The sequence below is a fragment of the Nycticebus coucang genome, chromosome 5, assembly GCF_027406575.1.
Source record: "Nycticebus coucang isolate mNycCou1 chromosome 5, mNycCou1.pri, whole genome shotgun sequence".
Classification (NCBI taxonomy): domain Eukaryota; kingdom Metazoa; phylum Chordata; class Mammalia; order Primates; family Lorisidae; genus Nycticebus; species Nycticebus coucang.
Window position 1 is genome coordinate 121,862,875 of NC_069784.1, and position 27,811 is coordinate 121,890,685.

Consider the following 27,811-nt stretch of genomic DNA (forward strand, 5'->3'; position numbering starts at 1 on the left):
TGTCTCTAAAAAAAAAAAAGAAAGAAAAGAAAATGGCAAGCAAATAGCAATTAGATGTTTTCAATTTAATAATTAAATATACGAATGCCTTTTCAACTTTTTTCTTTTAAGCTGAATGCACATTTTTACCTCATCCAGTTTCAAATGAGGCTAAATTGTGTTTGGAATTTTTAAGGGGAGCTAGACTAAAATGACTGAGGGTGAAAACATTCTTTTTCATTCTAAATACTGAAGTATTAACAGAATAATCTCGGTAGTTCTCCAACTTTCATGCTTACATGACGAATCACATGAAGATTTCCAGAATTTGGTGTATATCTACATTAATATATGTATACATACACACACACACATACATACAGTTTGCAAAACATACATATTTCACTCCAGGTATAAATACATACATACTTATTTTATACATATATGTTATATAGTACGTACACATTTTTAATATATTATTATATATTTGCATATATATACACACATATACACATATGAGGTGAATAATAACAAGTTGAATGACCCAAGAATTCATTAGGATAGAAAATTGAATCTAAAACTAAGTTGCTTTAAAGAAAATAAATGTAAACTTTCTTACATGACCTAAGGTGCATTCTCAACTCCACTTATAGCTTTGATACTACCATATGTGAAGTTGAAGAAATACTTTCCTTGAAAATTAAAACATCTACTCAGGGGAGCAAAGGCTCTCAGAGTGAGAAGTGCACCCCATAGCAGGTCCTCCTTGTCTTCTCATTGGGGGTGGGATGTGGGAGTGCTCAGGGAGGTGGTCTGATTTGGGTTTTCTGACAAGAGGCATGACCTTGTCTAGACACACAGCTTGCAGCTTACACTCTTGCAGACACAGGAGCCAGTAAGGGCAGAGGAAACTCATCCCCAGCCAGATAGGATAATCAATCTAGCCTTTCATGTAATAAAAATAAACAACTAAGAATCACCAGTAATTTAAAAAACTAACGACACAAAAGGGAAAGATTGAATAAATAAAGAACAACCAATTTGGGAGGAAAAAAGAGGTCCAGTAAGTGAAGAGAACTTTAAAATAACTCTCATTAGTAACTGAGAAAGATTCAAGAATATATCCGTTCATAAACTAGAGCAAACCAACATGTGAAAGGGGAGTAACAGAATAAGTAAGAATCTATGAAAATTAAGAATATGATTATCAAAATTAAACAAAAAGAATCTGAATTGGAAAAGAATGAAGTCTCACAAAATGTAAAGCAGTAATACTAGGAGGTGAAAAATAGAAAATTAAAATCCAACCAGTCCAATAGCCATCTAAGGGCATCTTTAATGACAAAGAGCAAAAGCAATTAAGGGGAAGAAGTGATCGTACAGTAAAAGAAAATCTCTAGAGCCCAAGACAGGACTCTTTATTTAGTTTTTTGGGGACATAGAATCTTACTATGTTGCCCTTTATAGAGTGCTATGGCATCACAGCTCACAGCAACCTCAAACTCTTGGGTTAAGTGATTCTCTTGCCTCAGCCTCCCAAGTAGCTGGGACTACAGGTGCCTGCCATAACACCTGGCTATTTTTTTTCTTTGTCATTGTTGTTGTAGTTGTCATTGTTGTTTAGCAGGCCCAGGCCAGGTTCAAACCTGCCAGCCCGGGTGTAAGTGGTGGAGCCCTAACCATTCTAACCATTGAGCTATGGGCACAGAGCCAAGACATGACTCTTTAGATAAAATGGTCGGTAATTGTGGTTCAGGATAAATGAAAAATAACCCCATAATCACATCTTCATTGCATGTCAGACCATCTCAGCAAGTTCACCTCCCCATTCTGACTGCCAAATTGTGTGAACCAGGGTTCAGTATTTTTGCTTCTTCTCTCTGTCTCTTCCATATTTCACTCAGTAAATGATCTTATTTAGCCCCAACACTTTGAATGCCAGCTATATACTGATAACTTCCGAGTTTATATCTTTACTTCCAACCTCCTCCCCAAACTCCTGACATAAAATTAATTTCCTTTCTAGAATCTAGCAGACATTTCAAATATATGACTAAAATAGAATTTTTACCTCAATCTCTACTTCAAATTGCTCACCTCCCCAGAAACACTGTTAATTCAATGCTCAGACCATAAAACTATGAGTCATGCTAAACTCCCCTCCCCCTCACACTGTGTGGACAATACATTAGCAAGGCCGACATCTAATGTAAACTTAAAAGAACGGTATAATCAAGAAGAATATTCATTCCCTAACACCACGATGGAGTTGCATTTTCTCTCTCTCCCACACCTCTTTTTTATATTTATCCCACATCTCATTCAAAGCAGTACCTTTTTTAGTAACATAGGAATACATCTCTTTGTGTATGGAACAAACACCGCATGCTCTACAGTAAATACTACTTACGTGATATTTTAAATGTCAAGAATGGTTTTGAATTCTAAATTAAGCATGAAAGACATTCATATTTACCAAATTAAGTGTAAATTCTATAAACCTAAAAAATAAAAGTAACATAAATCGGGAGTTTGCAGGTCAAAGGAGATGACGAAGAAAATATAGAGGTAAAAAGAATTCTACTCATACAAACGTAGAACTCAGGAGGACTGTAAAAAAAAAAATCCTGGGTCGAGATACAAAATTTGTACAAAGGTCAGTAGCAATGGAACTTTTAAAAAGTTGTCTGGTAGGAATCAGACTCAGGAAAGAGGACAAATACAAAAGAGAGAGATTTCTTATGTGTAATGGAAGTGAAGCAATAGGTATTTTTAAATTGATACATTAACAAGGATTATTTTTTAAAGATTTAGGTTTAACCTTCAGAAAAATTATCCATAAAATGGTTAAAAATAATTACTTCTGAGGCATGGGAATGGAGAAAATAGGTTTTGGTTGACTACTATCTGCTCAAAATATGTTGATGCTAGGGTAGATATTTAATAAAAGAATTCCACAAAGAAAGAATCCTTCACATCTAGACATAGAAAAGCTGATTCACTATAATCTGTCTCTTCAAAGCTCTATAGGGCCCTCTAAGGGAGATGCTGCAGTTTTGAACACAGTAAATATTTCCATTGTCCTAATGCTACCTCTTGTCCTACTTCTGTGCTTATAAACATGGCACTATTTTTACCTTGAATAATGCATGGCTTGGTGGCCTGCAATATTAAAATAGAAGTCAGTTGTGTGCTTCATTTCATTGGTGTGCCCAGTGGCCTCGATCCAGTGTCCTATTGGGAGACAATAAACACCATCCACCAAGTTGTTTTCATTATAAGTACAGCAACGATCATGATGAGGTCCATTGCCTAGAACAAGAAGAAATGACAAACAGAGCAATTAAATCTGTGTTTTGCTTAAGTAGCCTCAAAGTGGCTGATGCAAAATTAATAGAATGAAGAAAATAAACATAAAGCTGGTGAATCTGCTCGTTTCATATAAACAAAAATAGACTAGATTGAGAGAGAGAACAGTAGGAATTGTAAAGAGTTACTTAGGGAAATTACAGGGTTCTGTGCTCCCTTTGAGTACAGTGGAGTCCACAAAAGCATTTTAACTCTTTAGCAATGTCATGGGACTTCTCAATGCCCTAAGAGCCCATTGTGAATCATTTTACAGCCTGATAAGCTTCTGGAAAAGGTTTTTAAAACCATTATTGTCCCCAATTATAGACTTTTATCCTTTCTGGTATGCAACTGTCTGACTAAGATCAGTAATAAAGTATTATAGTGTCAGCTCAAATAACAAATACATAAATATAAATAAATGCATTAATAAATAAAACAAATAGTCCTCGCTAATCTAGTTTTCAAGTAAAACAGTGGTTATCATTATTTTCAGATGGGGAAACTAAGCTTTATAGAGATTAACTAGCTTGCCCACAGTTACAGAACTAGTAACGCAGAGATACCAGCAACCCCAGTCCACATTTTAGGCACAGGACACTTGCGTGCTGCCCACTGCCCCTGTCGCACGCACCAAGACACACCATCTTCTTCCAGGGCCAAGCAATAAAGGGAGCAGAAAGCGACTCCCTTAATAAATCATCACTGATCTTTCTAGATAAGTCTCCTCTTTTTCTCTTAACAGCTTTTTTCCCTTGATTGCTATAAGGAACTACACTGCCTTTCTATTAACATTCATATGTAACAGATAAAAAACAAACTATATTAGGAACCATGCCTCTAGAAATATAGCCAACAAAAATATTAATTAGAGATTCATACAAAGATAAACACGTGTAGCATTACTATTTTAGTAGCAAATGGTGTGAACCATTTGTATACTCATTCTTCCACAAATACTAATAATTGAGACAGGTACTATGCCAGGTCATGTTGAAGATGTAGGTATTTACCATAAGAGCAATACGAAAAATTGAAATATTTGAAGCAGACAAGTAATATGATCAGATTTCATTTTTAAAATAGCTCTCTGATTGCAGAGTAAAAAATGAATTCAAGAACAATAAAGTAGAAGCAGAAAGTCCGTTTAGGAAACTACTACATTAGTCCAGGTAGTTGGTAGAAAATGGAAAGGATTATGCAGATTCAGGAGAGAAAGGCCACAGGACTTGGTGATTAATTAGAAAAGGAACAATAATGACTCCTCAGCTTCTAGCAAATTCAATTCTGTATACAGTGGTACCATTCATCGTCAGATGCACAATCCAGAAGAGGTTGCACAGAAACGTCATCACTCTTGTTTTGTCATGTCAGGTTTGCAGTGTTGTTTAGAAATCCAAAAGGAGGGCGGCGCCTGTGGCTCAGTGAGTAGGGCACAGGCCCCATATGCCGAGGGTGGCAGGTTCGGACCCAGCCCCGGCCAAACTGCAACAGAAAAATAGCTGGGCGTTGTGGCGGGCGCCTGTAGTCCCAGCTGCTCAGGAGGCTGAGGCAAGAGAATCGCGTAAGCCCAAGAGTTAGAGGTTGCTGTGAGCTGTGTGACGCCACGGCACTCTACCCGAGGGCGGTACAGTGAGACTCTGTCTCTACAAAAAAAAAAAAAAAGAAATCCAAAGGAGATGTCAGATAGAAAGCTGGAGTTATTGGCTTGATAATAAGACCAGAAATGAGACTGAAAGTAAATAAATTTCTGAGTCATCTAAGTGGTGACTGAAATACAAACATAGATGAGTCACAAAGAAAAACAATATTGATGGAGAATAAAAGTTCTAGAATCAAGTCTGAAAGTATTTCAACATTTAACATCCAGGCACAGAAAGATGAATTTACAAAGAATGTACAGAGAGAGGGGCTGAAGAGGAAAGCTGAGTGAGCAGGTGAGGCAGCAAAGCAGGACTGGACGTCTGAGCATAAGCTGGAGACTGGATGGATGCGTGTCTGACTCAACAGTGGTTATGGCTGGGAAGTGGAGGTGAATGGAGGCGGCTACCTTGTGCTAAACAATTCTGAAGTCACTAGGTTGTTATAAGGAACAGGTGTTAACTTTTTAGTTTTAAAGAAGAGTATCTACAATTCCAACTGGTCAGTATAATTGACCTACAACAATTTAAATGTCACCTCTTTAATAAATATAATGATTAAGGATCTCAAATATTCATAAGTTACAAAATTTAAGAACCATTATTTATGGATCATCAGCTTCCTAAGACTTCTTCATTCCTAGTAATTTTTGAATTGCTCTTTTTTTTTTTTTTTGTAGAGACAGAGTCTCACTGTACCGCCCTCGGGTAGAGTGCCATTATATATACATGTTTTCAGCAACTTTCAAAGGAGTTCTTCATATGTAGTATCCTGGGTTATACAAAATATTTTCTAGTAATTAAAGTATTTTTACAGGGTGGACCATTGTCTTTTGATTCGGGGGGTATCCAACCTTTTCTTTTCTTTCAGCAAATTTAAAGAATAAGGGTTGCCTTGGACCACATATTAGACCCAAACACTAACAAAAGTTGCTAAGCAAAAGAACAGGTCCATGCATATTTTTTCATGATATCTGACACCACAGATAAGCAAAACAGTCCTCAAATAATCAGTATGTGGACCGGACCACAATAAATACAATTAAACACACTGGAAATTATAAATAAACAAACATAAGATGAATTTGAAAGGTAAAGGCAGACCTTCTTTTCTTTTTCCAGAAGGAACACTGGGGCTTAAGGAAAAGCACAGTAGCAAGTTCCCTGTGTTTTCTTTTTGCTTATATATCCCAAACTTAGGTCAGAAAAGGCCAGGAACCTGATAAAACAAGGACAGCCAAAAGAAAACTCAACAGAAGTCCACTCTCCTTAGCTCAAAGAAAAGGAACAGGGCAGCCTAGTCAGACAGAAATCTTTTAAATCAGGCCCAGGCAAGGCTCGAACTCACAGCCTCCGATTTACAAGGCCAGCAATCTAACCAAGAGCCACAGCACTCAGCTAGAACTCTAGTCAAACTCACTAAAAATAAATGTGACTCTACACCCCCCCACACCAGCAAAGCCAAGTGGGGGAGCCTACATTTCCACTTTTTTCAGGCTGTATTGAAACTCCCCAACACACTCCCTAGGGTGGTGTCTGAGAAGGCTGAATATGGGGCGGAGACTTTCAACACCTCCTGCCCCAGTGTCAGTGGAAACCAGGTGGGAAGATGGAATTCCATCTCCACTTAGCAGTAACAGAGTACGCTCCCTTATTGCACTGAACTGGTGTCAGGCCTAGTGGAGAGTCAGGACTTTCCCTATAATTGTTAGGGATATTTAATATATAATTTTAAACATAATTTTAAACCTCCTGGACAATTCTACAAAAGGTTAAAAGAAACCAATTCTATACACTCCCTTCAACATAGCACATAGGCATACAGATAAAAGAAAAGAAATAGGGGAAAAAACTTTTCCTTACCTAATGATAACATAGTTATCTTTGTAGAAAATTTTGAGAATCTTTTACACACACACACAGAGTTGACAACAGAGGTTTGTACTCCTTGGGTCCACTTATATTTGGATTTTATTTTTTTCAAACAACTACTGATTGAAAATATAGTATTCTTGGGATAAAAAAATCTACATACACTGTGAGCTGACTTTTTGCTTGTGCAAGTTCCACAAGGCTGACTGTGAGATTTGAGTATGTGTAAGCTTTGGTTGTCTATGGGGAGGGCTGCAACCAACCCCCCATGTATACCAAGGACAAATATACATAAAACTAGAATTATTGAGTGCCTTCAGTGAGTTCACAAGACATAAGGTAAATATACAAAATAAATATATCTGTATACCAGCAATAAACATGTGAACACTGAAATTAAAATGTAACACCATATACGTAAGTGTAAATCAAAAAAAATATATATATACAACTTGCATGCTAAAAACCATAAAATCTGATGAAAGAAAATCAAGGAGACATATCCTGTTCATGGATTAGAAGATTCAACCTCTACACCTTATACAAAAATTAACTCAAAATGAATCGTGGACTTAAATGTAAAAGGTAAAACTGTGCAATTCTTACAAAAAAATAGGAGAAAATCTTTAGTATTTTGGACTAAGCAGAGTTTTTAGACATAACTCAGAAACCACAATCTATAAAAGGAAAAATTTATGAATTAGATTTCACCAAAATTAAAAACTTTTGCTCTGCAAAAGATCTCAGCAAGGAAGGAAAAGATAAGCTACAGGCGTGTATAAAATATTTACAAAATATATATCTAACAAAGTTCTAAGGTCTAGAAAAAATAAAGAACCCTCATAACTTAACAGTAAGTAAACAGATGACTCAGTTAGAATGTGGGGAAAAGATGTTCAGCATCACTAGTCCTTAGGGAAATGCAAATTAAAGCCATAATGAGCTATCACTACACACCAGAATGGACAAAATTTTAAAAACAGTGGTAATACTAAATGCTGGATTCAAGGGTGAGAACAATCACACTTTGCTGATGGGAATATAAAATTACAGTCAGGCTCCGTGCCCTTTGCTCAGTGGTTAGCAAGCTGGCCACATGCACCAGGGCCGGCAGTATGAACCCAGCCCAGGCCTGCTAAACAACGGTGACGACGACAACAACAACAACAACAACAACAAATAGCTGGGCATTGTAGTCCCAGTTACTTGGGAGGCTGAGGCAAGAGAATCACTTAGGCCCAAGAGTTGGAGGTTGCTGCAAGCTGTGACATCACAGCACTCTATTGAGGGCGACAAAGTGAGACTGTCTCAAAAAGAAAAAAAAATTGTACAGTTATTCTAGAAAAATATTTGGCAATTTCTTCAGAAAACTAAATATGTAAGTACCATCCAACTCAATTGTACACCTGACATTTATCCTACAGAAATAAAATATATATTCACAAAAATCTATACATGAATGTTTATAGTAGCTTTATGCATGGCGGCCAAAACCTACAAACAACTCAGATGTCCCCTAATGGGTGGGAAATAGATAAGCAAATTGTTGTACATGTGTACCATGAAGTATTATTGACTAAAAAAAAAAAATAAACCACTGATACATGCAATGACCTAGATAAAACTTCAGAAAACTAAGCTAAGTGAAAAAAAAAAAATGCCAATCCCCAAAAGTTGGAATAATAAAAAATGATTCCATTTATATAACATTCTTGAAATAAAAAATTATAGAGATGAACAGATTAATGGTCACCAGGGGTTGGGGAGGTGGGGGTAGGAGGAAGGGAGTGTCACTATAGAAGGGCCACATGACAGAGCCTTTTGAGATGAAAATGTTCTGGTTCTTGACTGTAATGATAAAATTACCTAATTGTACTGAGTTTTGCAAGATGTTGCCATTGAGGAAAACTGAGCAAAATGTACACAAGACCTTTCCATACAATTTCTTACAACACGTGAATCTACTATTATCTTAAAATGAAGTTTAGTTTAAAAAAAGTGTGTATTGGACGACGCCTGTGGCTCCAAGGAGTAAGGCACCAGACCCCTATGCCAGAGGTGGTGGGTTCAAACCCAGCCCCAGCCAAAAACTACAAGAAAAAAATTGTGTATTTTCCCCAAATCGACAGGAAAATGTTTAGGTCTCCAATTCACTTTGTGTCCCAGAAGACTGATCCAAGAATATATAACATACAATTTACTACTACAGGGATAATTTATGTCTAGAAATAGTTAACTTTTCCAGATCTCATTTTCTTATAAAAGAGTCATTTGGCTGTATTGTAAAAATGCTTAGACAAAAACGTTTAATGGAGGTAGAGGGAGAGCGACACAAGTGAATTCTGTCCAGAATAGACCTGGCTATGGCCATACATCCATTATAAATTCATTTAAAATAAATAAACATATAAATAGCTCACTGAGTTGGGATAAATTAATCTGTATTTTGGTAGAAAATAGAAAATAAATGGTTTAATTAATAAAAGCACGTATTTCCTCAAAACAGATTTGATAACCATGTTATTTTTTTCATCAACGCAAGTTAGGCAAGTTATATTGAGTAAACACACGACAGTAAATGACCTGCTTTCTGGCACTCCGAATAAAGGCACAGACGCAAAGCCCAGGCACAGCTGCACACACCCGTAATCCTAGCACTTTGAGAGGTCAAGGTGGTAGGATCACTTGAGTCCAGGAGTTCAAGACCAGCCTGAGCAGGAGTAAGATCCCATCTCTACAAAACAAACAAACAAAAAAATTGGCCAGGCATGTTGGCACACAGATCAGGCAGGAGGATTGTTTGCGTGCTGGAGTCCCAAGTTACATTGCTACAGTGACCTATGATGAGGCCACTGAGCCCCAGCCTGGGCAAAGAGCTAGACCCTCTCAAAAAAAAAAAGCCTCAGAAGCAAGAAACCTCAAAATTTAAAAACTCAGAACTCATTATTTTAAATAGTTCTATAAGTTTGAAAATTCAGGTTAAACTATGGTTTTTTGGGGTTTTTTTTTGAAGTTTTGAAATGATATTGGCTAAGCTGTATTGATTGGCTAAGCATGGTCACCTTAAGCAAAATAAAATTTCTAATAATGATTCATGTTATATTATTTGAATCTATCTTCTTTTTTTTTTTTTAGAGACAGTCTCACTTTGTCGCCCTTGGTAGAGTGCTATGGCGTCATAGCTCACAGCAACCTCCAGCTCTTGGGCTTAAGCAACTCTCTTGCCTCAGCCTCTCCCATAGCTGGGACTACAGGCGCCCGCCACAACACCTGGCTAGTTTTTGTTGTTGTTGTTGAACTCTGGCTGGGGCTGGGTTCAAACCCACCACCCTCGGTATATGAGGCCGGCACCCTATTCACGGAACCACAGGCACCGCCCTTGAATCTATCTTCTTTGGAGTTTATAAGTTTTTATTTGTAGCACATCAACATAAATTCTGAACCTAACACATTAATCTCTAATTTTAGCTATTAAATCACCTAAATTTGATCTCTCTCGTGCCCATCTGTTACTACCTCAGAAGGTATTAGTGCATAAAATTGCCCACACATGGTATCATTGTAAACTCTTTGTCATTTTGATACTCTCTTCTACTAGCAAAAGGAAAAGAAAATAAAACACACAAAAAAATCTTTTTGTTCAACCAACTGCCTCTTCAAGATGGTAGATTTTGCACCAGTTGAGCACTTTTGATAAATTGCAAAGGCAGAAAATAGCTGAGTGTGGGGGTCGTGGTAGAGACGGCTGAACCGTCCTTCATAATGGAATGGAGAGCTGAGGTCAATCATGCAAGGAGGGGATGGGACAGGGCATGACGACTGATAAGAAGGAGGAAAGGTGAGATGGAGAAAGAGAAGGAAAAAGAGAGGCTCCAGCTAGCAAACTGTGTAAGAGGAAATAAATATTAATAGCAAACAATCCTGACCATGAGACCACCACAGAGCAGTTAATGGCAAGCATTTCAAAATTTAAGTTGAAGTTTCTTTTTTTTTTTTTTTTGTAGAGACAGAGTCTCACTTTATGGTCCTTGGTAGAGTGCTGTGGCCTCACACAGCTCATAGCAACCTCCAACTCCTGGGCTTAAGCGATTCTCTTGCCTCAGCCTCCCAAGCAGCTGGGACTACAGGCGCCCGCCACAACGCCCGGCTATTTTTTGGTTGCAGTTTGGCGGGGGCTGGGTTTGAACCCACCACCCTCGGTATATGGGGCTGGCGCCTTACCGACTGAGCCACAGGCACCGCCCTAAGTTGAAGTTTCTTAACTTCTATACCATGCTTCTCTTCTCCTCTCCCCAACCTTCAATTTAACCTACTATGTTCACAATCACATATCTAATGTGAAGGGATAGAAGATGGTACCCAAGATGAAGAATAAGGGAGTTGATCGCCACTAGACCTGTCCTCCAGGAATTATCAAAGCATGTTCCTTAAGCTCAAAAAAAACAGTGCTAATCAATAACATAAAACATGAAAGCAAAGAACTCAGTGGTATAAATAAAACATGGTCACATTTAGAATAATCCAGTGCTACAAGGGTGGTATATAAAGCAATTTTATCTCTAACATAAAGGTTAAAAGACAAAACTATTAAAAACAATTTTAGCTTCAATAAAGTGTTAAGGGATACAAATTACAAAAAGATGTAAAACATGGTGACGGTAGGTACAAGTGTCTACTCTTTTGTATTTGATTAAAGATAAGTTGGTATCACCTTAGAATAGCCTATTATTAAAATATTTTATGTAACCTTCTTGGTAATCTCAAAGCAAAAACCAACAGTAGTTGCACAAAACATAAAAAGGGGAAGGGAAACATGTTGACGAGCAGAACAAGACAGAAAGCTCAGAAATAAATCCACACATTCACGGTGGATTGAGTTTCAACAAAGCTGTCAAGAACACACAATAGGGAAAGGACAGTCTTTTCAATAGTGTTGGGAAAATATTACATCCACATGCAGAAGAATAAAATTAGATCCTTATTTCATACCGTCTATAAAACTAATCTCAAAATAAATTATAAAGACCTTAATATAACACCTGAATCTGTAAAACTACTAGAAGAAAAACAGAGAAAAAGTCCCATGATCTGGGCAATGAATTTTTGGATATAACCCCAAAAGCAGAGCCAACAAAAGCAAAAAATAAACAAATGGGGTTGCAAGAATTTAAAAAGCTTCTTAATAAACTTTAAGCCACAGGCCGGGCACGGTGGCTCACACCTATAATCCTAGCACTCTAGAAGGCCCAGGCAGACCAGCCTGAGCAAAACTTAGTAAATGTAGAATGTAAATGTCTTAACACAATAATTTAACACAATGTCAGACTCAGACCAGCCTGAGCAAAACTTAGTAAATGTAGAATGTAAATGTCTTAACACAGTAACTATGAAAATGCCAGGAAGGCTATGTTAACCAGTATGACGAAAATGTGTCAAACAGTCTATAAAACCAGTGTATGGTGCCCCATGATCACATTAATGTACACATTTATGATTTAATAAAAAAGAAAGAAAGAAATACACACTGAAATATTTAGGGGTAAAGATCCAGGGTACAATGTACTCTCAAAAGACTCAGAAAAATATAATAGATAGAATAAATGATTAAGTAAATAGAATAAAATGAATTGGAATAAAGGAAAAAAAAAACAAGATCCTGGTCTCTAAAAACAGCCGCACATTGTGGTGGGTGCCTGTAGTCCCGGGTACTTGGAAAGTTGAGATGAGTGAATCGCTTGAGCCCAGGAGTTTGAGGTTGCTGTGAGCTATCATGCCACAGCACTCTACTGAGGATGGCAAAGTGAGACTCTGTCTAAATAAATAAATAAAACAAAATAAAAAGCTTCTTCATAGCAAAGGAAACAATTAACCAAGTAGAAAAATAACCCACAGAGAGGGAGAAAACATTTTCAGCTGATATGTCCAATAAGAGGTTAATATCCAAAATACATAGTGAACTCAATCAACTCAACAGCAAAAAACAAAAAAGTAAAAGTGGACAAAGGACCTGAGCAGACATTTATAAAAGGAAGATACACAAATAGTCCAACAAGTTAGGAAAAAAATGCTCAACATTATTTATCATTAGAGCTATGAATATTAAAACTACAATGAGAATGGTCAGAATAGCGATTATCAAAAAAATAAAAGACAACACACTGGCGAGAATGTATTCACTGTTGGTAGCAATGAAAGCCAGGACAGCCATTATGAAAAATGGGATGCGCCCCCTCAAAAAGTTAAAAAGAGAACTACTATGAGATCTAGCAATCACACTTCTGTGTCTATATATGAAATAAATGAAAATGATACACTGAAAAGATATCTGCATCATATGTTCATTGCAGCACCATTCCCAATAGCCAAGATATGGAAAAATCCTAGGTGTCTATCAACAGATGAATGGATAAAGAAAATGTGGCATATAAACACAGTGGAATATTATTTAGCCATAAAAATAAGGAAATCCTGTTATTTGATGAAACATGGATGAGCCTGGAAGACACACATTATCCTAAGTGAAATAAGACAGGCACAGAAAGACAAGTAGCACGTGACTTCATGTCTATGCAGAATCTAAAGCATCCAAACTCACAGAATAGGAGGGGAGAAGCTGGTTATCAGAGGCCTGGGGTGGACAAAGGGCTTGAAGAGAAAGGAGGGAGTTGTTTGTCAAAAGGTACAAAGTTTCAGTTTAGGAGGAGTGAGTATCTGAGTGCTACTGCAGACCAGAGGGACTACTGGCAATATTAATGTTCTGCAAATGGCTAAGAGTATAAATTTCAGAAGTCTCACCACAAAAAATGATGGGTGATAGCAGTTATGTTGTCATAAGTAGCTTGATTTATTCATTCCACATTCTACATTGTATACATACATGAAAAAATATTTTACCCCACAAATGTATACCATTATGATTTTTTAATTAAAGATAATAGTAATAAAAATAAGAACTACAAAGACAAGTAACCCACACAGCAATGATTAAAACAGGTATTAGATTTAAAGATAATAAAGCTTTCTATAAGAGATACGAAAATACTATTTGTTAGGGAGGTTACAATTTAGAGGACTAGGAAAATGTCAAATGTTATAGGGTGATCATAGTCATGACTCAAACCTGTGGCACAGTGTGTGTATCCTTCAAGGTAGAAAAGAGATTATTAATGATCAATGCTATTTTTATGGAAAACAGTTCATCAATACATTGGATCAATAAGCATTAGCCTCTCTGTACATCTGTATATGTAAACTTGTCTCTTTTAGTCAAAAATAAGCCACTCAGCCTAAGACAATTACTTGATAGAATTACGGTGGAATTACAAGGCAATGGACATATTCTGTTGTACTTAATAGGCTGGCTTCGTTTGTTTGCATTAATAATCAGATGTAAGGTCATTCACATAGTTTCAAATTCTGAGAAAATCAACCAATGTCCTTGAAACAGTTGTTTAGCAGCCCAATGTGATCCGTTAGTCCTCTTAAAGGTAAGCTTGGGGTGCTTAGAAAAGGAGAACAGGAGTGATTAATAAAGCTTAGCCTTGGATTCACTCTTTGCCAAGCCTCCAGGGGGTTCTTTGAGTGAAAACTCCCAGAAGAGCCTTCGCATCAGTTCCAGCTAAGAATTTTAAGGAAAGACTTAATTAACACCTGCCAAACCACACAAAACAGAAAATATGACAAGGGAAAATATCCATGCTTAGGAAAAGATGTGGATAAAAGGGAAGTTCCTATTAAGCTCAGTTGAAGAAATATAACAGGAAAAAACTCAGAGAAAATCAAACTTCAATAGTTCTTAGGAGAATTACTAATAATTTATAATCTCATTGTTATAGACTGAATTGTATCCTCCCCTCCATTCATATGTTGACTCCCTAATCCCCAACATGACTGTATTTGGCGACAGGGCCTTGACACAAACAATTGAGGTTCAGTGAGGTCATAAGGGTGGGGTCCTAATCATGTAAGATTGGTGTCCTAATTAAAAGAGAAAGAGGGGCCGGGTGCAGTGTAATGCTTATAATCCTAGCACTCTGGGAGACCGAGGCGGGTGGATTCCCTGAGGTCACAAGTTCGAGACTAGCTGGAGCAAGAGTGAAACCCTGTCTCTACTAAAAATAGAGAAGCTGATGCGAGAGAACTTTAGCCCAAGAGCTGGAGGTTGCTGTGAGCTATGATGATTCCATGGCACTCTATCCAGGGCGAGGGCTTGAGACTCCATTCAAAAAAAAAAAGAAGAAGAAGAGGAGGAAGAAACACCAGAGATCTCACTTTCTCTCTCCTCGAGCGCACAGAGGAAAGGCTGATGAGGACGCCAGAAGGTGACCATCTGCAAGCCAGGAAGAGAGGTCTCCCCAGAACCCAATCTGCTGGCCAGCACCCTAGTCCATATGGGACTTCTACTCACCAGAATGATGAAAAAACAAATTTCTGTTGTTGAAGGTGCCCAGGGGGTGGTATTTTGTGATGGCAGCCCTAGCAAATTAATAGTCATATATGCAAAATACTCCAGCATTTAATCCAGTTAATAATCAAGTATTATTTAAAGCTGGTTATGAATCGAGTCCTGCATTAGACTGAGGTAACAAAATTTAAAACACGATTCACAAATTGACCTTAACAGAAGACCCAAGGCTTGCAAATCAGCTTCATCTCAGGTGCCACTTTCAAAGTGTGATGACTGGACACGAAGTTGAAGTGTATTCTAAGGAGTAACCAGACCACTGGAAAGGTAACTATGATAGACTTTGACTACATGAATTTAGAAGACTGGAAATGGCGTTATGGGAGAACGCTGTATCAGAGTGAGCTAGAAACTTCTGAGAAAGGAGAGGGTGGGTGTTAGACTGTAATTGACAGCAGCGTACGCTTGACACACGTGACCAGCAGCACAGTGACACATGAATGGTGTGAGTCAAAGTAGGAAGTGGATGTGAACAAATGTGTTCATGTCAGCGGGTGGAGAGGCAACCTAACGGCCCACAGGGTGGTCGTGTTATTTATTGAATTCTAAAGCAAGCAGAGTAGAACAAATAGATTGCACGGCTTGGAAAAGGAGAGAACAGAATTATACACATCTCTAACCATTATTTAAGAAAGCATGTTTTTACATGCAAAAAAAATTACAGAAATTAGTGATTCATGATGATACGCACACCTTAAAATAAAGTCTCAAAGATTGCAGAGTCTCCTGGAAAACATCCCAAATAATAGCATTATCGGACAATTCTTCTTAAAATTAAACACAGTAACAAAACTCACCTTGAGGTATAATTGTCAGAAAAAATCTGAAATTTAGATTTTTCTTGATAGTTTTGACCCAAAGCAACAAGACTGAATTATTAATTCATCCAATGTGATGACAATCTCAAGGGATGCCAAAAGATTTAACCACCTGATGTGAAGTGATGAAATCTTTGGGTAGCTAGTTGTACCATGACTCAAGGGATTAAACAAAAAGATCAGCATATTAAAATGTGCCATCTTTGCATAATTGGAAGCCTTTGCTAGATACCACATTTACTTTCATGGCACATACAGAGATGTTTATTCATGTGTTTAATAAATTTTGATTTAATTATTCTAATAACTTTTAATGCTGGTTTTCCTACTATCATCAAAACAATTTTTAATAGCACTATCTAGACTTTTGTTGTTAAATTGGCAGTTCACTTTTTCCTCTCCATAGCACTCCCAGAATTGGCTAGAAATTTCACTATTTCATTGCCTGAACAGAAATCCAAGTCATACTATAAAAATAGATAAAGCATCTATATTAGTATTCGTCTCACTATATAAATGTTTCTACCCAGTTTTTACCACCTCACTTGCCATACTTTAAAACCCATTTAAAAAAAATCTCTCATGCCATCCCCCTGGGTGTACTTAAATACACAAAGAATATTGAGGCAGGAGACCATACCTCAAGAGTGTCCTATACTTAGATGCAGGGAACATTGATTATTTTCATTGCAGGAACTCTTCAGAACATTGAGAATAATTTTACTTTTAACTCCATCCTAGCCCACCTAGCCTGGCATATGTGCATTTTGGCAGTTTCATCACAAGCAAATAGTAAGCCATTTTTAGAATGTAGACTAAATAATTCAATAAAACATTCCCTGAGCTGATCAGTTCTGCTGTGAAAACCATCTCTGGTGGCTTAATGCTTTGTCTTCTTCCATGGCCAAAATATTTTATGAATATTACGGGACTATCATTAACACAAACATTGTATAGCACTGCCCCTGGGACTGGAAGGGAAAACTAGAAATGCACAGCTAATTGAAACAGAGGACAGAGTGATCAAATATAATTTTTAAAGATGAAATTGTTTTTTAAATTGAGAAACCAGATTGTTCTAAAACCTTTAATAAGACATTATAGACTGTGAAAATAAAAGAGCACTTAATCCTGGCAGTTACTGAGATTATCTTAAAATCTGCCATCATCATAAACTACACATATACAAGAAACAGCTGAAGAAAGATTTTGTTCATCTCACGATATGTGAGCTAACAGTGACTTGAACAAATACAGTACTGTGTCATGTAACAGGAGGTATGAAGCCAGGCAGCCCAGGTCTAGTCACGACCGCGCTCCTTCTGAATGTCCTTTTGTCATCCTTCAGGTGTTGGCTTTGTAGTCATGCTTGTCAGCTCACATGCAGAGGGTGACCTCTAGCCATAATGCCTGGAGTCCTAGCCACAAAGAAGGATGAATGGCCATTTCCGCCAAGCCTCTGTTCCTTTTCATGAGAAAAGCAAAAGCTTTCCTGGGAACCTAACCCTGCTGTGTCATGGCCCTGATGGACACCGTCAGAGAAAGTGCTAGCCAAGGGGGATAAGAGTACCGTAACTGCTTAGATCAATACTGGCTTAGTCCATCACCATCTAAACAAACCAGGATTCTCTTAGCTGAGGAGAATGGGGAGAAATAAATGCTAGTTAGGTCACTGATGGTGGTTGAGTGATGGGTTGGAACACATCATCTTTCTCCAGCAAATAATTCTGGATTACAAACCGTATCTCCTTAGATATTATGTCTCTACTTGATTCAGTTCAAAAGTACTCAATGCATTAAATTTTTAATTGCATGTGTTTTTATTAAAATAAATCAGCACTAAGAGTCAAAGTATTTTTAATGTACTTTAAAAACTTAAAAATTGCTACATGATAAAAGAGTCCAAGAAAAGGAGTAGGGGATTGTGTTTGGCTTATACAACCTTTTTGCTATCACACAGAATCTCCTTTTATTTCACCCCTAAATCTCTCTCTTCCCGTTTTCCAATCTTCTCTGCCTCATTATCACCCCTTATCTTGCCTCCAGCTAACTCTGTGCTCGCCCAACACCCTCACTTCCCATTCATTCTTCACTGCGCTCAACTTCCAGTGAGAATCTTTCAATGAATCAACTCCTGTCATTTTTTTATCTTTCTTTACCTGTCTGCAGCATTTAATAATAGTGACCACCCTCCATCCAAACTTCCTGTCGCTTCCATAATCCTCTTCTCCTGGAAGGCAGTGTATTACAGAGGTCCAGGGCTGGGCCCAAGATCCAGACTCAGACTCCCCTGCATGTTGTACTAGTTACTGTTTGTAAACTGTAACAAGTCAACCAGTAACAAAACCATTTAAGCAACCTGTGCCTCCATGTTATCTGCTTCATAGAACTTTTGTAAGGGAATCCAATTAGATAAGTTGGCCATCGCACTAGGGATAGTTTTCATGGAGGACAATTTTTCCACAGGAAGGGCAGAGGGGGGAGGCGGAGCTCAGGTGGTGATGGGAATATTGGGGACCAGCTGTAAATAAAAAAATACAGATGAAGCTCCTTCTGTTCATTGCCAACTGCTCACCTCCTGCTGTGCACCCTGTTCCTAAGTTTCTTGGTGGGTAATTTTTCCATGGATTGGGGTGGGAGGGAACCTCTGTGGCTGCTCCTAGTAGGCCACAGCCTGTCTGGGTCCACAGCCTGTCTGGGTTGGGGATGGCGAAGACCACCCAGTAAAAGGATTTAACATAGGAAGTGCCACAGTTGGTGTTCAACAGCTTTGTAACGACTCTTCACAATTACTCTTCTTTCACATCCTCTCCCATCCTTCTAGTCTTTGCAAAGTGGTACGCTGACTTACAAAACAGATATGTGTACTATTAAAACATACTCAGGTTGTTTTACAACAGCCTTGTTCAGGCCTATGTGTGTCAAGACGAGACTATAATGACAGTAACTTCACATGGGTTTATGTGTTCCTGACACAGAACCACTGATTTTTTTCCCAGTAACTCACTAGTTATTCTGACCAATCTCTGCCCAGACCATGGTAACATCACCCTCAAACTGAAACTAATTGAAACTACCAAATATCTTCTCTTCGAATTGTTTGTCATGGAAAATTTCTCTTCTTCTCTATTTTTATAAAATAATTTATTAATGAAAATGTATGAGTTGACTTGTATTAATTTCTTTCTGTTGTTTCATCCCTATCTTTGCAACATAATACTTTGAATACTGCTTTTCTCAATCAAATACCAACTATCTCTCCTAATTTTCTCATATCAGCAAATTTGATAAACATGCTTCCTAAGTCACCGATAAAAAAAACATTTAATACCAACATCGTACTTTCAAGATTTGGAAAAAATGATTCTGCATTTTGTATGGAACTGGAAAAAACCCTGTATAGCTAAGGCAGTTCTCTGTAACAAAAATAAAGCTGGGGGCATCAGCATACCAGATTTTAGTCTGTACTACAAAGCCATAGTGCTCAAGACAGCATGGTACTGGCACAAAAACAGAGAAACATAGACACTTGGGAATCGAATGGAAAACCAAGAAATGAAACTAACATCTTATAACCACCTAATCTTTGATAAACCAAACAAGAACATACCTTGGGGGAAAGACTCCCTATTCAATAAATGGTGTTGGGAGAACTGGATGTCTACATGTAAAAGACTGAAACTGGACCCACACCTTTCCCCACTCACAAAAATTGATTCAAGATGGATAAAGGACTTAAATTTAAGGCATGAAACAATAAAAATCCTCAAAGAAAGCATAGGAAAAACACTGGAAGATATTGGCCTGGGGAAAGACTTCATGAAGAAGACTGCCATGGCAATTGCAACAACAACAAAAATAAACAAATGGGACTTCATTAAACTGAAAAGCTTCTGTACAGCTAAGGAGACAATAACCAAAGCAAAGAGACAGCCTACACAATGGGAAAGGATATTTGCATATTTTCAATCAGACAAAAGCTTGATAACTAGCATCTATAGAGAACTCAAATTAATCCACATGAAAAAAGCCAACAGTCCCATATATCAATGGGCAAGAGACATGAATAGAACTTTCTCTAAAGATGACAGACTAATGGCTAACAAACACATGAAAAAATGTTCATCATCTCTATATATTAGAGAAATGCAAATCAAAACAACCCTGAGATATCATCTAACCCCAGTGAGAATGGCCCACATCACAAAATCTCAAAACTGCAGATGCTGGCGTGGATGTGGAGAGAAGGGAACACTTTTACACTGCTGGTGGGACTGCAAACTGTACAACCTTTCTGGAAGGAAGTATGGAGAAACCTCAAAGCACTCAAGCTAGACCTCCCATTTGATCCTGCAATCACATTACTGGGCATCTACCCAGAAGGAAAAAAATCCTTTTATCATAAGGACACTTGTACTAGACTGTTTATTGCAGCTCAATTTACAATCGCCAAAATGTGGAAACAGCCTAAATGCCCACCAACCCAGGAATGGATTAACAAGCTGTGGTATATGTATACCATGGAATACTATTCAGCTATTAAAAAAAATGGAGACTTTACATCCTTCGTATTAACCTGGAAGGAAGTGGAAGACATTATTCTTAGTAAAGCATCACAAGAATGGAGAAGCATGAATCCTATGTACTCAATTTTGATATGAGGACAATTAATGACAATTAAGGTTATGGGGGGGGGGAAGCAAAAAGAGGGAAGGAGGGAGGGGGCTGGGGCCTTGGTGTGTGTCACACTTTATGGGGGCAAGACATGATTGCAAGAGGGACTTTACCTAACAATTGCAATCAGTGTAACCTGGCTTATTGTACCCTCAATGAATCCCCAACAATAAAAATATATATATATATATATATATATATATATATATATATATATATATGTAAAATGAGAATTAAAAAAAAAAAAACATTTAACAGGGAAAAATCTAGAACAGAGTGCCCTGATGTGCTATATGCACGCGCTTCATGTTCTTACTGGCTCATGAATCAGAGCACTATAGGTTCAGTTGTCCAACTTGCAATGAATCCACCTACATAATCTATTAGCCAATAAGCATTGCTTTCTAATTTGTTCACCCATAAACTGTGAGATTTTTCTGTTTTAAAAGTTTTCACTGAGATTATGACATATTGTTCCATTTATCCCCCCTTTTACAAATGGAGATTGATATTGGATCAGGTAAAACTTCTACGGCAATTTTTAAAGCTACTTCAAAAATATGTAATGATGGTGAAATATATAAGAATTTTGTTTTTGCTTTTTCTTTTTTTTTTTAAGTTTAGGTGTTTCCTAATTTTTGTTGCAAATTAGTGAAAGCTGTGGATCATCTCCTAAAAGACTCTTTTAATGTTTATACCCACAGCGCATACAGCTTATTATTATTGTATATATTGGAAGAGAACAAATATGCTTCACAAGTATGACCATAATGGAAAGATATGAAATTTTCAATTACATATCAATTCAACTTTTGACTTTTTTTTTTAATTACAGTTTTCCTTCCTAAAACAGCAAAGACTTATTTGGCACAAAATAATTCACATTTTATATTGAATATATTCATTCTATCTACATCAAGTTTTAAGAACAAATTTAAATAGTCTAATTTTTCAAAGCAGCTAACCTTTCTTGCATAGAACAAAGTGATTACAGCAGTTTAAAAACTGCATTGATGATCTCCTTGCAAGTAAAAACTAACAATCCATTATGCTGTTGAACAGTTCTGATTTTTTGGCATGCTATGGGACAAATCTACATTTAATATAACTATGCCATTATTACATTGAAACTTTAATATCAACAGAAGTCAGCAAGAAATTTTTTTTTTTAAGTTGATTGCTCTTTTTTTTTTCTTTAATTTATTTGCAGTTTTGGCCAGAGCTGGGCTTGAACTCACCACCTCCGGTATATGGGGCCGGCACCTTTATCAAGTTTTACAAGTGTACTTTTATGATTAACTCATCTCGTGGAATTAATTCTGTAGGCAATTCTGACACAAAATAAACTGATATGGAAGAGTGACAAAGTGCTTCTCAAACATGTCACAAACATCAAAGGATTCAGAATGTAACGGCCTTCTGATATACGGAATAAAATAGGCATCACTGGCACTGAGTCAAAAATGCCTTCATGAGTTTATTGAAAGATTAAAGTGTTCATAAGGAGCCAATGGAAAAATTTTGTAGGCGATTTTTTAACTAATTTGAATTATCTACATCCAAATAATCACCCTATATCTGAGCAAAATGAACTATCTAATATTTCTTCCCACATGAAGCAGAAGTTCTAAATAAACTGCTAACTCTTAGCAAGATTGCCCTCATGTTTACTTCAGTGAATCTTTTTTAAATGAATGGGAGTGGTTTTTCAGAATTATTTGACAGAAAGGGAGTACACAGAATAAGAAGGAGAAAGATAAGGTTGGGAGAGAATGAGGTTCTCATTTAAAATGGTGATTAAATTCTTTCAGATTATATACAAACCATAAAAATTAGAGTACAAGTGAAATACTGCCACCTGGTGGAATTACAATATAAGTAAAAACCACATTTGAAACCATCGTGAGAATTTCGTATCACTTTTCAATTAAAATAACAGAACTTAATAATTTTTTAAATTGTATTAGTCCTCAGAAAAAATCCAGTGGGACATATAGCTAAAGTATTAGTACATCTTTTTCTGAGGCTGAAGTTCAAAATTGAATGATCTAACAGAGTCCTGTGTTTATTTAGTAGCAAAGCGAGGTTCACGGCTATTCACATAATTTAGGCCTTCCTAAACAGTGTTCGACATTTCTACTCTTGTGCAAATACTGCATTTCATGGAGAATGAAACTGATACTTGGAGATTTTCAAGGCTTCTCAAACATTTCCAAGGGGTCTTGGGAACATAGCCTGAAGGAGTACCTATTTGTATGAATATACATAGAAGACTTCTATTTTCCCTTTAACATTCCAGTGAGATCTGTGTTCTATTCCATATGACATACATGTCTGTACTAATTTTAAAATAATGTTTTATTTATTGTCTCAAATGCCTTTGAGAAAATTTTATGCTTTAAGACAACATTGCATCATACATTGTGTTACAAACTTCCTGACACATGACCACATGACCGCATGGAAGAAGGAAAGATGGGCAGTATGGGTCTTCTAGTTTGAACCCCTATAAACAGCCTTGCTCAAGTTCATTCATCCATCAAGTATTTAATGAATACTTACTACATGCAGGCATTATTTTAGGTCCACGGGCAAGCTGCGATTAAAAAACTACTCAAATCACCAGTGGCTTAAAGAGCAAAAGTACTTCTTTTCCATATTAGAGTTAATTGCAGATTTGGCTAAAAGCTCTTCTTCACAGTGCCCACATCATCAGGCTGGAATTATCAGACACAGCAGTCTCTGTTTGGAACAGCAATGGCAATCTCTGGGCAGAGAGAAAAGAGTGAGGCAAGCAGCAGGAAGTGACGCCAGCACTTTCCCTCACTTTCTACTGGCTAACGGAAGCCATATGACAAAGGTATACTTCTTCAATAGAGCAAAGAATAATTCTCCCGTCGGGAGAACAAAATGGATATTGCTAAGCAGTAGCAGTCTACCACACCACAGCTTTTCCAATATATAATGAGGAGAGGTGGTTTGGGGCAACATGGAAGAAAGAGATCAGATCCCTCATAGTCAAGCAATTTTATTTAAATATTAAAAGAAAGGGTTATCACAGAAGGTGAGAGCACTTGGAATGTGTAGGCCTCAGATGTGAGAGATGTGTATGAATATATATTAAACAAGTATATGAAACAAGTATATATGAATATATATTAAACAAGAAAAAAGGTAGTTAGACTATGAGTACAAACTCTAAATTCCAGTTCTGGATACAACACTTTCTAATAAATCCATGGGAGCTGCGTGTGTCCAGTAAAGGGTACCACATCTTTTCAGAAGAAACATGGGAGGATTGCTTACTGTGCAGACATACAAAACTACAGCCAGTGGGTAGGGATGTCAGAGCCTGAGATACACAAATTATATCTAATATCAACATATTAGGTTTGCCTGATTTATATACTTGCAAAACCCAAAAACAGTTGAGTCAGAGCAACAGAGACAGAAAGTACGCTAGTCAGATATATGACTAAAACATATGCATTCACTAAACTGCATGACTTTTTTTTTTTTTTTGCACTTTTTAGCTGGCTGGGTTTGAACCCGCCAATTCCGGCATCTGGGGCTGGCACCCTACTCCTTTGAGCCACAGGCACTGCCCACTGCACGCCTTTTTTAGGTCAATAACATTTGTTCCAGCTGGAAGCCTGCAAGTTGTTCCTTCCCTCTGCTAATGCTGGAAGATGAAATCTCATTAAAAAAAAAAAAAAAAAAAAGCGAAGGAGAGATTAAAGATGGCAGCCGAGTAACAGCTTCCCTGCAACTGGGAACAGCGAGTCTGGAGAGACAAGACTCCAGGCATCTCTGGCCAGTGGGATCTGCCTATAATCATCCCTCTGAGGCTACGGGGAGCCAGCAAGGGAATTCTGGACCCCAAGAGGAGGAACACTGGCAAGTGGTTGCGTGTGTTAGATCGACCTAATCATACCGGCAACCGTAAGTACAAGCAGCAGGGAGACTGCAAACCAGAAAGGCCTCACCTGTGAACTGTTTCGGTGTTCTTGGACTCAGTTGAACTGCCTTGGGGAGAGTTTGAGCAGGAGTGTGGAGAACTTTGGGCATTGTCTGGGGCCCCAGACTGAGCCACTGAGCTGGGCGCAGGAAGCCATTGTGAAAGAACTGCCCCAGCAAGCTCTGCCATCAGGGTCTCAGAGCAAGGATTGGGCGGGTCACAGTAACCTACTGACTGAGCAGCCTAAAGGTGGGGACTGAGCTGCCTTATAGCCTTAATCCTTAGGGGCAGAGTGAGACGGTTTTGGCACACTGGAGCCTTGGGCTGTTGCCCTGGGTAGAGTGCCGCGATGTCACAGCTCATAGCAACCTAAAACTCCTGGCCTTGGCACCGCCCAGACCTCCATAAGAGCTGTGCAGCGACCCCTGACTGGTGACCCGCACCCACCGGGCCTCCACATTCCCTGACCGGGAACTGCGGGAGCCACACAACCCTGCGTCCTCCCTCCTGTGTCCTCCCAGCTTCCACACTAGCCCATTCATCTGGACAGGGACTCTGGTAGCTGCGTGCCCTTTGGAGCCCTCCCTGCCTCTCAAGAATTCAACGGATTCAAAGACCAAATGACCAAAGATTTCAACACATTGAGACAAGAAGTTACAGCCCTCAAAGATCTGAGAAACACAGTAGAATCCCTCAGTAACAGAATGGAGCAAGCAGAAGAAAGGATTTCTGACATTGAAGACAAAGCTTTTGAATGCTCCCAAACCCTCAAAGAAGAAGAGAAATGGACAGCAAAAACAGACCGCTCTCTAGGAGAGCTCTCAGATAATTTGAAGAAAACCAATATTCGTCTTACAGGGATCCCTGAAAGTGACAAAGTGGCTTCACAAGGCACAGAGCCTCTTCTCCATGAGATTATGAAGGAGAACTTTCCAGACATGCCAAGAGATCCCGAAATTCAGATAGCAGACAGTTTCAGAACTCCAGCACAACTCAACCCAAATAAGACATCACCCAGACACATCATAATCAATTTCACTAAAGTTAATATGAAGGAGAAAATTCTGAAAGCTGCCAGACAAAAGAAAACCATTACCTACAAGGGGAAGAATATCAGAATAACTGCAGATCTCTCTGCTGAAACCTTTCAAGCTAGAAGAGGATGGTCATCGACTTTTAATCTCCTAAAACAAAATAACTTTCAACCCAGGATCCTGTACCCAGCTAAACTGAGTTTCATTTATGACGGAGAAATTAAATACATCAACGACATTCACATGTTGAAGAAATTTGCCACAACTAAACCAGCTCTCCAGGACATTCTTAGACCTATCCTCCATAAAGACCAGCATAATCCTCCACCACAAAAGTAAACCCATCCAAAAAATTTTTGATCAAATTCCAACTTCCACAGTCACAAAAGGATTAAAAATGTCCACTGGTCTCTTGAAAGGCTTATCAATACTCTCAATTAATGTCAATGGTTTAAATTGTCCTCTAAAGAGGAACAGGTTGGCGGACTGGATACAAAAACTCAAGCCAGATATCTGCTGCATCCAAGAATCGCATCTTACATTAAAAGACAGATATAGACTCAAGGTGAAGGGATGGTCATCTATATTCCAAGCAAATGGAAAGCAGAAAAAAGCAGGCGTTGCAGTCCTGTTCGCAGACGCAATAGGCTTTAAACCAATCAAAATAATTAAGGATAAGGATGGACACTTAATATCTGTTAAAGGTAATACTCAATATGATTAGATCTCAATTATTAATATTTATACACCCAACCACAACGCACCTCAATTTATAAGAGAAACTCTAACAGACATAAGCAACTTGATTTCCTCCACTTCCATAGTAGTTGGAGATTTTAACACCCCTTTAGCAGTCCTGGATAGATCCTTCAAAAAGAAGATAAGCAAAGAAATTTTAGATTTAAACTCAACCATTCAACATCTCGACTTAACAGACATCTACAGAATATTTCATCCCAAAAGAACTGAATACACATTCTTCTCAAAAGCCCACGGAACATACTCCACAATCAACCACATCCTAGGCCACAAATCTAACCTCAGCAAATTTAAAAAAATAGAAATTATTCCTTGCATCTTCTCAGACCATCATGGAATAAAAGTTGAACTCAATAACAACAGGAACCTGCATACCCATACAAAAACATGGAAGCTAAACAACCTTATGCTGAAGGATACATGGGTTATAGACGAGATTAAGAAGGAAATCACCATATTTTTGGAACAAAACAATCAAGACACAAATTACCAGAACCTCTGGGATACTGCAAAGGCAGTCCTAAGAGGGAAATTTATAGCACTGCAAGCCTTCCTCAAGAAAATGGAAAGAGAGGAAGTCAATAACTTAATGGAACATCTCAAGCAACTGGAGAAAGAAGAACACTTCAACCCCAAATGCAGCAGAAGAAAAGAAATAACCAAAATCAGAGCAGAATTAAATGAAATTGAAAACAAAAGAATTATACAACAGATCAATAAATCCAAAAGCTGTTTTTTTGAAAAGATCAATAAAATAGATACACCTTTGGCCAACCTAACCAGGAAAAAAAGAGTAAAATCTCTAATCCCATCAATCAGAAATGGTAATGATGAAATAACAACAGACCCCTCAGAAATTCAAAAAATCCTTAACGAATACTACAAGAAACTCTACTCTCACAAATATGAAAATCTGAAAGAAATCAACAAATACCTGGAAGCACGCCACCTACCAAGACTTAGCCAGAACAAAGTGGAAATCTTGAACAGGCCTATATCAAGTTCTGAAATAGTATCAACTATACAAAATCTCCCTAAAAAGAAAAGCTCAGGACCAGATGGCTTTACGTCAGAATTCTACCAAACATTTAAAGAAGAACTAGTACCTATACTACTAAACCTCTTCCAAAATATAGAAAAAGAAGGAATATTACCCAGCACATTCTACGAAGCAAACATCACCTTGATCCCCAAACCAGGGAAAGACCCAACAAGAAAAGAAAATTATAGACCAATATCACTAATGAATATACATGCTAAAATAC

At 37.8% G+C, this 27,811-nt stretch overlaps 1 protein-coding gene across 4 annotated transcripts in view; it reads right to left on the bottom strand.

Annotated features, from left to right (window-relative positions):
* EPM2A (EPM2A glucan phosphatase, laforin) overlaps positions 1-27,811 on the bottom strand; it is a 97,098-nt gene that overhangs the window by 48,234 nt on the left and 21,053 nt on the right. For 3 of the 4 annotated variants that reach the window (XM_053592645.1, XM_053592648.1, XM_053592646.1), the window contains exon 2: positions 3,117-3,291. In XM_053592645.1, coding sequence (XP_053448620.1) covers positions 3,117-3,291 — 175 coding nt within the window. Of the gene's footprint in view, positions 1-3,116; positions 3,292-9,422; positions 9,517-27,811 lie in introns of those variants that run through there. The other variant, XM_053592649.1, reaches the window with a different exon arrangement.